We start from the raw sequence: 12,644 nt of genomic DNA, 5'->3' as shown, positions 1-12,644 counted from the left end.
CGACGAGTTCCAGATTTCTAGAAACGAGCGATCGAGCGACAACACCGAGCCATTTGTTCAAGCGACGGCGCGTTTTGTCGCTCGACGCCGTCGCTCGTCACCGTCGCGCACAAAATCGCTCTCGTAGAGTTTGGACTTAACGCCGAACTCCTCAGAGAAACGCAAGCTCTCGAAAATTTCCATGACCGTCTCAGCAAAGCACCACCAAAATACTTTGCGCCATGCTTCGTGTGTAGCGGCAGCAGTCGGTCCGGACGAACACCATTGTTGACGTCACGAGGCGCCCGACCAATCACAAGCGGAAACGAGGCGCGCGAGCTGGGCGTGCCTGCTGCTCAACTTTTCGTGGTAATAAAATATGTTTGCGCTTTCTTTCGCTTGATTTCGATGCGATATTCGAATTCAGAGGGTTGAAAACCACGGCGTACTGCTCTTCACTCATTTTTCTGGATAAGCTTTCAGCTTCCCTTTAAGCTTTAGCCACCAGCATCTCCGCTAATTGTGGTCAATGAAAGCATCCAGCGCGGAAAGCTTCGCATGCATCGATTCCCGCAGTGAGTGGTATCTGCATAATTTTTCTTTTCTTCTTTCTGTACCTTTCTCTCTTTTCTTTCTTTTGACGTTTGGCGAGACCAACGACTCAAGACCACTCATACATTGTCTGTGGCCTGCTGATGCCGTTAATAACGTTGGTGAATCATCGCTCGTACCACTGTTGAAGGGCGAAAAGGGGTAAAAAGAAATAGCGCAAAAGAAGACATCGCTGGAGTATCGCCATCAGGACTCACTGCAGTATCGCGACATTGGAGAATAACAGCCCAATTTTTAGCGAGGCTGCTTCTTTTGAGCAGTTGCACTGGAAAATTCAGGTGGCTGTGATAAAACGAGAGAATGCGCAAACATGTCCCGCATAATTCTCGCCAGTTCGAAACGTTAATTGTTTGCTTTGTCAGAATTTCCAGCACGACTTGAAGTCCGCGATTTTTAACGTATCATTTAGAAAAAAATTCGACAGTCAATCCGGCATACGCTTAAGGGGATGAAGCAAACGCCGGCGCACTCATGAGACATTAATTAAATTACTTGACATGCTCCTTCGAGTGCGTTGTTACTTCGTATCACTTGATTTCTCCCACCAAAGGTCGTTGGTTTCAATGCCTCAATTAGCTCTATTTCAATAACTGTGCCTTACTTCACTTCGCCCTAATAAGCACCGAGGGCCGTGGGTTCGACTCAAACCAAAGGTCGTGGGTTCGAGTGCCTTATTTACCTCTTTCTTAATTAACTGTGCCTTAAAACCCGACATGTCACGTGTTTAAAAAATATGGGGTTTTACGTGCCAAAACCAATTTACGATCAGCTGGGGCTCTTTAACGTGCACCTAAATCTAACTACCCGGGTGTTTTCGCCTTTCGGCCCCATCGAAATGGGGCCGCCGTAGCCGGGATTCGATCCCGCGACCTCGTGCTCAGCAGCCTAACACCATAGCCACTGAGGGACCACGGCGGCTATTTCACGGGTTCGACTCCCACCAAAGGCCGTGTGGTAAAGTGGCTTAAAAACAGCTATGAAAATTAAGTTTGCCTAATTTGAGTGGCTTAATTACATATATCTTAATATTGACTAATTAACCCAGAAGGTGGTGGGCTGGACTCCAAATAGACCGCGTGTTAGGCTGCCTGATTTACATGTAATCTAACTAAATATGTCTAATGAACTCCAAATATCGGGGGTACGACTCCCACCAAAGGCTGTATGTTCGAGTGTCTTAATTACGTCTATCAAAATTAGGTTTGCGTAATTGACACCAAATGCCGCGAGTTCGACTCCCACCAATGTACGCATGTTCAAGTGTCTTAACTACATCTATCTTAATTAGCTGTGCCTAATTAACAGTGGTGGCTTAGAGGGCGTGTGTTATAGTGCCTTAATTGCAGCTATCTAAGCTAACTTAGCCTGATTTACACCCAATGTCGCGGGTTAGACTTCCACAACAGTCCGTGGGTACGAGTGCTTTAATTACATCTATCGTAATTAACCGTGACAAATAACCCAGAAGGTGGTAGGCTCAACTCCCACCATAGGCCGTATTTGCGTGCCTGAACTAGATCTATCTTAATTAATTGGGGCTAATTGACACCAAAGATTGCGTGTTTGACTCCCACCGAAGGCTGCATGTCCGCGTGCCTTAATTACTTCTATCATAATTAGTTGTGCATAATTAACAGCAACAGTACTGGCTTTGAGTGTCTTAGTTAACTATACTCTATTTCATTTTGTCGTAATGAGCATCGCTCTAATTAACACCTAAAGGTCACGGGTTTGCGTGCGTTATTACACCAGTCTTTTATTGGGAAAGCAATACTGCTCGCACTTTCGGCCCATCGGTGGTCGTGGCGCCTCCTTACACAGCTGCGCGTCACGTGACCGTGTGACGTCACGCCAGACCGAGAGACGGGCCCCAGCTCGAGGCATCGATGGTGGAGGTGAAGCGTTGCGCGCCGCTGCTGCGGCGCTACTGAGAGAGGGCGCTCGCTGGTGTGACGTCACGCTAGGAGGATAAATGGGGGCTACAGCTCGGCTCCTCGCAGTGGTCGGCGCACCGCCTTGCGCTTTGTCGGATGATGCTTAGAACGACAGAAAGCTGAGCTAGTTGGTAACGATTCATTATGCAAAATAGAAGTGAGGCGGGCAGACAGGACACAAGAGTAGAGAAGTAGACAACACGAACGCCATCCACTTCTCTACTCTTGTGTCCTTTCTGCACTCCTCGCTTCTATTTTGCATAATGAATGCCGTCTATCATCTGAAGGGAGCACTGAGGCGAAAAAAGAAGATACGAAACTCATCTGCGCATGCGCATGCCTTCTCGCCTCAGTGCTCCCTTCAGTTGATAGTCGGCGTTCGTGTTGTCCACTTCTCTACTCTTGCGTCCTGTCTGCACGCTTCACTTCTATTTTGCATAATGTCGCATGATGTATAGCCATAAGTTTAACAAAGGGCAACCATGTCCACACCATCAGCCGAACCAAGGCGCAACCAAGGGTATTGATTTCGCAATCTTGTAGGCTTAACCTACTAAGCCTTCAGCCAATTTTTTAACCTGTGTCCTAATTTACGTTCCCTTATTTACCACCACAGCAAGTGAGTGTGGCAGCCGCCAAAGGTCGTGGGTTCAGATGCCATCGAATGTTCCTCAGATACTGCCGGGTGGGCAGTATTTCGACCTGTGAGCCTGTCAAGGCTTTCGCCTTAATAATATATCTTGAGATTTTCTGGTCAAAACTGCTATCTGATTATGAAGTTGCGCCGTAGTGGGGAAACTCCGGGATAACTTCAAACGACTGGGGCACTTAAACCGGAGGCGCGGCATACGAGGGATTCCGGCGCTCCGCCCCCAAAGAAATGTTTCCGCCGCTGCTAGGATCGAACTCACGACATCGTGTTCAGCGGCACAACGCAACCTCCACAGAGCAATTACTTCAATGTATGACGAGGACGAATCAGAGGTCCATGCTTCTATTTTTTTAAACAGATTACGGCTACAAATGCGAAGTCAACATATACATTCCCAGCGGTCGACCGTTCAAGGACCGGCTCTGCCTTATGTGCAGGTAGCGGAGTTACCTGCCGATAAGTCCGATCATATTCATAATGAACATAAGGAATTTATATTGGTGGAGGAAATTTGTAAGAATAAAGATGACACCGGGCTGCTTCGAGACGAGCAAGTGGCAGAATGCATAGGCGTACTTAGCTCACTCCAGTGGAGTTCTGGCTAAAACGGGTTGGCGGGCTAGTTGGTTAGCATCCATTATAGAGTGTATAGGCACGACTGAAGGAAGACGTAGAAAGAAACCGGTACACTGAGGCAGCACTGAGGGTGTATCTCTTCCTTTCTACGTCCTCGTTCAGTGGCGCTTACTCACTCTATCACGGAGTATCGGTATCACAGATTTCTGAAGTGTAGGTGGCAGTGCACGTAGGGTAAACTTATTCAACAGCGTGAAAGACCACATTGTGGCTTATTAGTCGGCTACATGTCCCCCGCCAGGTTACGGCTAACAAAGTGCAGAACACTTATACCACATGGCATGACAAACCAACGAAATGTCCACACGAGTGTTACAATACATTTGCTCTTGAGGCTGCAGACAGTAGACCAAAAAAGAAGTACCACGAACTTATTAAGCTTTAAACGCTATCTCTTGCGATATTACGCGGTCAACATGTGGTAATAAAGTTCGCATGGTACTTTCTTGTTGACAGCTTGGTTATTCCTTCCAAGTAGCTGGCTTTAGAGTTGTGCTTAGCAACTTGCGATTCGCTGATGATATTGCCTTGCTTAGTAACTCAGGAGACCAACTGCAATGCATGCTCACTGACATGGAGAGGCAAACCAGAAGGGAGGGTCTGAAAATTAATCTGCAGAAAACTAAAGTATTGTTTAACAGTCTCGGAAGAGAACAGCAGTTTACGACAGGTAGCGAAGCACTGGAAGTGGTAAGGGAATACATCTACTTAGGGCACGTAGTGACCACGGATCCGGATCATGAGACTGAAATAATTAGAAGAATAAGAATGGGCTGGGATGCGTTTGGCAAGCATTCTCAAATCATGAACAGCAGGTTGCCACTATCCCTCAAGAGAAAAGTGCATAATAGCTGTGTCTTACCAGTACTCACCTACAGGGCAGAAACATGGAGGCTTACGAAAAGGGTTCTGCTGAAATTGAGGACGACGCAACGAGCTACGGAAAGAAGAATGATAGCCATAACGTTAAGGGATAAGAAAAGAGCAGATTGGGTGAGGGAACAAACGCGGGTAAACGACATCTTAGTTGAAATCAAGAAAAAGAAATGGGCATGGGCCAGACATGTAATGAGGAGGGAAGATAACCGATGGTCACTAAGGGTTACGGACTGGATTCCAAGGGAAGGGAAGCGTAGCAGGGGGCGGCAGAAGGTTAGGTGGGCGGATGACATTAAGACGTTTGCAGGGACATCATCATCATCATCATCATCATCAGCCTGGTTGCGCCCACTGCAGGGCAAAGGCCTCTCCCATGCTTCTCCAACAACCCCGGTCATGTACTAATTGTGGCCATGCCGTGCCTGCAAACTTCTTAATCTCATCCGCCCACCTAACTTTCTGCCGCCCCCTGCTACGCTTCCCTTCCCTTGGGATCCAATCCGTAACCCTTAATGACCATCGGTTATCTTCCCTCCTCATTACATGTCCTGCCCATGCCCATTTCTTTTTCTTGATTTCAACTAAGATGTCATTAGCTCGCGTTTGTTCCCTCACCCAATCTGCTCTTTTCTTATCCCTTAACGTTACACCTATCATTCTTCTTTCCATAGCTCGTTCTGTCGTCCTCAATTTGAGTAGAACCCTTTTCGTAAGCCTCCAGGTTTCTGCCCCGTAGGTGAGTACTGGTAAGACACAGCTATTATATACTTTTCTCTTGAGGGATAATGGCAACCTGCTGTTCATGATTTGGGAATGCCTGCCAAACGCACCCCAGCCCATTCTTATTCTTCTGATTATTTCCGTCTCATGATCCGGATCCGCCGTCACTACCTGCCCTAAGTAGATGTATTCCCTTACGACTTCCAGTGCCTCGCTGCCTATTGTAAATTGCTGTTCTTTCCCGAGACTGTTAAGCATTACTTTAGTTTTCTGCAGATTAATTTTTAGACCCACTCTTCTGCTTTGCCTTTCCAGGTCAGTGAGCATGCATTGCAATTGGTCCCCTGAGTTACTAAGCAAGACAATATCATCAGCGAATGGCAAGTTACTAAGGTATTCTCCATTAACTTTTATCCCCAATTCTTCCCAATCCAGGTCTCTGAATACCTCCTGTAAACACGCTGTGAATAGCATTGGAGATATCGTATCTCCCTGCCTGACGCCTTTCTTTATTGGGATTTTGTTGCTTGCTTTATGGAGGACTACGGTGGCTGTGGAGCCGCTATAGATATCTTCCAGTATTTTTACATATGGCTCATCTACACCCTGATTCCGTAATGCCTCCATGACTGCTGAGGTTTCGACTGAATCAAACGCTTTCTCGTAATCAATGAAAGCTATATATAAGGGTTGGTTATATTCTGCACATTTCTCTATCACTTGATTGATAGTGTGAATATGGTCTATTGTTGAGTAGCCTTTACGGAATCCTGCCTGGTCCTTTGGTTGACAGAAGTCTAAGGTGTTCCTGGTTCTATTTGCAATTACCTTAGTAAATACTTTGTAGGCAACGGACAGTAAGCTGATCGGTCTATAATTTTTCAAGTCTTTGGCGTCTCCTTTCTTATGGATTAGGATTATGTTAGCGTTCTTCCAAGATTCCGGTACGCTCGAGGTCATGAGGCATTGCGTATACAGGGTGGCCAGTTTCTCTAGAACAATCTGCCCACCATCCTTCAACAAATCTGCTGTTACCTGATCCTCCCCAGCTGCCTTCCCCCTTTGCATATCTCCTAAGGCTTTCTTTACTTCTTCCGGCGTTACCTTCGGGATTTCGGATTACTCTAGACTATTTTTTCTTCCATTATTGTCGTGGGTGCCACTGGTACTGTATAAATCTCTATAGAACTCCTCAGCCACTTGAACTATCTCATCCATATTAGTAATGAGAAGGGACAACATGGGACAACAGTGTTGCAGGGACAACATGGCCACAATTAGTACTTGACCGGGTTAGTTGGAGAAGTATGGGAGAGGCCTTTGCCCTGCAGTGGGCGTAACTAGGCTGCTGCTGATGATGATGATTTTTCCGGATATAATTTTATTCAGTCCCTCTAATCTCTTTCCTTTGCTACTCCACCTCATGCTATCGCGTATATTGCTGTATACGCAGAGTATGCTGCTAATGGCGGGCCACAACAAAGAGGACAGGACAATCATGAGCCAGTGTTCGGTGTGAGTTCTGTTACGTATGAACGTGTAAATTATGGGCAGCAGGTAGTATCGTGTTTTACAGCGTAACCTGTTATGGGCTCCATTGAATAGGCGTTTTGGTTGAGGATGGTAAAGTAGCAGCTATCACTAGGAATGAGAAAAAATATATTCCCGCCGCGATCGACCCCGTGCCCCTTCCGCGGTAGTCAGCTTCTCTGTCATTCAGACACAAAGGAAATTGCTACCATATAGCAGAAAAATGCCTTGTAGGTTCTGTTCAATTGTTGCCATAGACGGCAAAGTAGAAACCTAAGCGCACAGCACCCATCTTAAGTCTCGTTCAAATTCTCACAAACCGGTCAAAGCAGACTGCCTCGCGAAGTCAGCATCGAAGTCAAAAAGGACACAGGCTACTTCCCTGTACAAACAAGATGGCGACTATGCAGGCCGCTTTAGCAGCCGTAAGGAAGGTTTTCTGCGCCTAACAAAACGTAGACACGCTATCCTACGCCCTTAATGAAGGTTACATCGCATTTTGCATAAGTTCGCAGGTGCAAATACTTGAAATACTGAAATAATGTGTGCTTTTCTCAACTTTTCGAATGTGTGTGGTTTAGTGGCGCAAGGGCCAGATATGGCCAAAGAGCGCCAAGTTTCTCAACTTTTTGTTGTCGCCGCGAGATGGCCTCACATCGCAGAAGCGTCTTCTGTACGTCTTCTGGACGGCTAGAAACGAGTTGCATTACATTAGCGCGAAGCGATCGTGGCTGTCTGCGATATGACTACGTAGACTGTCTACGTTGCTGACCACAACTGGAATAGACGCACAAACGCGTTCTAGCGCGCAAGGAGACAAGCAATGTGGCATGCGCGCCGCGTAGCGTGGATGTGTTCACATTTTTGCATTGCAGTGGCATATTATTACACCAGGAAGCGCGCCGTCAAGCAAATGCACAAGGAGCCATGCAGTGCAGTGAAGTAACGTTTGAGAAGCAAAAAGGAGTTTAAGGTGATGTGTAGAACAATGCTACAAAAATATATATTAAGGCAAAAGGCTTTCTAGGCTCATGGTGAAGTTTGTGTCAGCACACCTGACCGTGGAAGTGTCCGCCGAAGTGTCACCACGCCATATGAAGACAGATGAAAGATTGGAAAACGATTGATAGTAACAGTTAGTTATTGTTAGATCTTAATACTGACTAGTAATGACTAATAATGACTAGTAATAATTTTAATGTCTATTTATGACTCCGAAATTATCAATGTTTCTAGCGATGGCATATAGCGACCACTATTGATTACCAATGTCCGAAAATGCTTACTAGTGAGCAGTAATGACAAATAATTACTGAAATAGCTTTCGCCGTGCCCCTCTTAAGAGATATCGTAAGAGACCCTGTAATTTGTTGTACCTGAATAAATTAAGCTGGCTAGGCGACTGCGTAACTGCGGAGTTTAAAAAGAGGTACCAATGGATCGTCACCATACTTACCACTGATTTGTGTAACTTGTCAAAACTTGTCAAGGGCTTTGGTGAAGTTTTTAAGGACATGTGAATTGTGCGACCGCCTTTGTATGTTGTAGCCCGTAGTTTCACGTTACTGTTTGAATTTTCTTGTTTCCATTTATTCCTCTTCTTCTTCTTTCCCCTTTTATTCTCTTGACCCCTTTCCCCAGCACAGCGTAGCCATCCGGTACTTACACTGGCAAACCTCCCTGTCTTTCCTCTCCTTTGTCTCCTCCTCCTCCACCTGTCAAATCAAGCTGTCTAGGTGACGATATCACTGCCGCGTTTCAAAGCGCATGCCAACCAACAGTCATCATCATCTTACCGTTCCACTTGCCTTCCGATGTGAGACGCGCATCACGTAGTGTCTATGAGTGCACCCGTGGACCGCAATTGCATATTATTACACCAGGTGGTACGCCATGTAGCAGTTGCATACGTAGCGGTACAGGAAAGCTTGACGGAGAAAAAAAAGATTATGGAGATGTATAAATATTGACTAAATGTAAAACATGTGTGGTAAGTGATAAAAAGCAGACACGGTGTTCAGCCCTCCCGGAACGAATGGAATGCCATTATTCATGATTCGCATTAGCATCGTGTCCTGCCATACGTACAAACTTTGCCTTGCAGTTAGGTCAAATTCAATTAGGTGTCCGGACAGGTAGCAGCCCATATAGCTGTTGCAGGCTAAATCACTGTTACCACCCGGCTCCGACGTGGCTGCTCAAAACCAACATTATCGGCGTCGTCGTCATCAGCAGCAGCAGCGGCAGCAACGTGCCGTGACACGTGTCAAGGTGACATGTGCGCCGCGTATTCTGGATACCGGTGTTTACTCTTCGGTACGCATGGTGGCGCCTCCTCGCAAAGTAAAGCTAGGGAAACGACGGAGCATATTTTATTGGAATGTGAAGACGTCTCCCCAGCGGTCGATTGGGGCACCACTGGCCTCCTCGAAGTCCTTGGGTTCAGCGGGAGCAGTGGTGAATCAAACAGGTCCGCAATAGACATTAGTAAGAGGCGATTGCAGGATTGGTGGAAGAAAAGTAGGGAAACGACAGAAGACGGAGACATACAAAAACACAGTGCGCAATAGGGGATCAGAAAATTTGGACGTTGTAGTTCAGTGTTTTTTTTTCTTTTTTCATTGGAACACGTAGGATATTAGGAAGCATAGTAGCAAGAGCTTGGTGGCGCAACCCACCTCCCCGTTCCATAGTGGACGCTCATAACATCCATCCATCGACGGAATCGCAGCTGTCACTGCCACAGTTGTCAACAGAAGACCAGGCGCGATAGGTACACGCGGCCGACAACCAGCGCTTCGTTGGTTTCGTTATCCGTGCCGAAGTAACTGCCATGCCTTTGCCCCCTGATCGGCTAACGTGAACCAAGAAACAACACTAAAAGTTGGACTGCTCCGTGAAGTTTCGGTTTTGCAATTTTATTGTTTCTTTTAAGTTTATTATTTAGTTGGTGGAGCATTTCTGTTATCTCTCATGTGCCGTCTGCTGGAGCCTTTGTCGTCTGCGGCTTCAATTGCTGCAATTTCAATCACTAGATAACGCTCTCAGTCCGTACCGTAACCTTTCTAAGCAATCGTTCGAAATTTGGGATTGGAGGCAAGGGATGTGTTCGCAAGAAGCTCGTTTGTTCACCCGTCCGGCTAACGGGTTTAGGCACTTTTAAGCCTGCGCTTAAAGAAAGTTCGGCACCATGTTACACCTCTGTCAGACGTGAAAGCGAGCGTGTACACTAATGCAAGGTACCAATACGAATGCTGTGATACGAGTAATTTCACGTATTTACCATTTCGTAACTTAACCTTTCTGAATGATGCATGCGCGCCCCTGATAACGCTTTTATTTGCTTCTCTAGACTACTAGACTAACTAGACTCAGGTATTTTCGCATATACGCCATAACTGTCAAGCGCACAACGCATTTTGTTCCTTCCGAAAACATTTTTGAAATATAAATGGGAAATTGGTCGTTTCCTTCTCTATCATCTCAGTCGCCGATTATTAGCATGTCATTCGTAGTGCTTCGTTTCAGTAAAGCACATGGTGGACTATTCTGCTAAATAGCAGCGCCAAAAGCCTCGTCTACGGCAGTGTACTGCACTTCGTGACAGAGACTAGATGTATAAAAAACCAGCACGTAAAAATAAATATACCTTTATTTACAATATTTACAGCATTCTACATTGCGAATAGGCAACTGGTCAGTGATATACATGCAATTATATACATATATGGATATACAGCTATACTACTATACATGACTGATGAGCACATCAGCGTAAGCTGTATGCACAAGAATGAAGTCTATATACATGGGGCGAGCTGTACACGTGAGTCAAGAGGAGGAACTCCGGGCCCGCTGCACTCTAGAGCACGTGGACATGCGATTCACCGAGCCGGGCCAGGTACTTGGGATCCATCCGGCAAGTTGAATAGCGGGACCGACAGGAACGCCCGCTGCGACCCACACGCGACGCTTCCTTGTAGGGCGCCACTGGGGAGAACGCCGAGGGCTTGACGTCATCGAAGAAGTCGGCGACCTTGCGACCATAGACGCCGAAGTGTTGGGGGTGCGCGGCCATGGAGCAAACCATCAGCGCCACGCAGCGCCCTTCGTCGTTGGCTTGAATAAACCTAAAGTAACGGCCCATCACGCCGGCGTCGACGGAACGGACAGGACGGCTGTGGTTGACGGGCGCCGACACGAGGGTCACGTCCTGCTCGAGCTGAGGGTTGTCTTTCACAACGGTCAACTGTCGTGGCTTGACGGGGGAGACTGGAGTCGGCTCGGGATTGGAATGCAAGTGGACGTCAGCGACGGGAGCAGTTCCATGACCAACGCGGAAGCCGCCCTGAACGTATCCGCTTACGTACTTCGGACCGCCAAGAATCGCGGCGGACTTGCTGCCCAGCTTGTTGATCTTGTTGGTCAGCAGGTCAACCTTAGACTGCACGACGTCAGGAACAGCAACCTCCGACATGACGATCTTGGGGACCATCAGCTTGGGCACCACAATCCTTGGAAGCTGGGGAACCACTACCTTAGGGACCACAATATTGGGCATCGGCGGCAGCGTAGGAAGGCGTATCGCGGGCTTCGGCACGCTGGGCAGCCACTCAACTTTGACCTGAAATACAAATTACGAAACGCATGTTGTATGAACAACTGCAGGAACAACCGAGAAAAGCGACAGATACAATGAGGAGAACCATGCTAGTAATGCTGAGTTTATCATCCTATTCAAAAACTTTGCAACCAAGAGCAGCCTCGGATGTGACGGAAAACAAATTATTCGTGTAAGCATTGGAACATGTAGTAAATTTTAAATTAACAACTGCTTTAAACGTCTCAACACGCATCCAATAATATACTAACGAGTATGTAAAAGAACTAGCACAAACTTTAGCATTGTAAGAAGCACTAACCTCGTTTTCTACATGATCTGGATTCGGAGCAGCCGTAATAGACGCGACGCTCCTAAGAGCACCCCGGACCAGGTCGTCTTCAACGGCCGCTGCAGGAGCATCTCCGTAGCGCTCAAGGTGAGAGTCGTAGGAGATGGTGGCCCTGAAGGAACGGTTACCGGTGATCATGGCGAGCGCCTTCGTAGCCAGAGACAGCTTGTAGGCGATCAGCGTGTGCGCCGCATCCTTGGCCAGGTTACTAGCCCACACGTACGGCACCAAGGCGAGGCCCAGCTTGGCTTCGCAGACTGGGCAGAGGACGAGGCCGAAGACCAAGCAGAAGACTCTGGAGATCTTCATGGCTGTATCTGCAGAGAGGATTGAAGCTTTGCTGGCTCCGTCCCCACTTTTTAAACAGTCTGCTACGAGCTCATTGGTTCACGGGTCTGCATGACGTCACGGCAAACTGAGGCTTCTGATTCGCTGCTTCGATAACCTCCTCGTTACCTACCATTCTCACACTTTTGCTCTTCTCTCGCCTTTGCTCTTTTAACATCCCTTTCCCAGACCGTTTAACACGCCTACCTTCTGTTCTGCTTCTGGCTTTCTTCTTCTCATGTGGCCAGGTGAGAAGAAGGAAGCCCTTGGCGGGGTGGCAGTGGTGTTTTACGAAAAGGCATTTCTTGTAAGAAAGAAAAGAAAGTCAGGGGAAATGTCGTTCTCCTCCTTACCTCCCTTTTCTCTCGTGTTCTTCCATGCTGAGCCATGCTCCCTTACGGGCAGCAGAAATATCCAGAAAAA

The 12,644-nt window shown here is 47.2% G+C and overlaps 1 protein-coding gene across 1 annotated transcript; it reads right to left on the bottom strand.

Moving 5' to 3' along the window:
- Window positions 1-10,650: 10,650 nt before the first annotated feature.
- On the bottom strand, window positions 10,651-12,203 carry LOC135915230 (uncharacterized). Its single transcript, XM_065448252.2, has 2 exons — window positions 11,865-12,203; window positions 10,651-11,566 (listed from the first exon to the last, which is right to left on the bottom strand). Exons 1-2 carry the CDS (start codon window positions 12,201-12,203, stop codon window positions 10,805-10,807), a joined length of 1,101 nt encoding a protein of 366 aa, XP_065304324.2. The 3' UTR covers window positions 10,651-10,804.
- Window positions 12,204-12,644: the final 441 nt, after the last annotated feature.

Source organism: Dermacentor albipictus, chromosome 8 (genome assembly GCF_038994185.2).
Source record: "Dermacentor albipictus isolate Rhodes 1998 colony chromosome 8, USDA_Dalb.pri_finalv2, whole genome shotgun sequence".
NCBI classification, from domain to species: Eukaryota; Metazoa; Arthropoda; class Arachnida; order Ixodida; family Ixodidae; genus Dermacentor; species Dermacentor albipictus.
Note: the sequence above shows the minus strand (reverse complement) of the source record. Positions and strands in the feature narration are given on the sequence as shown.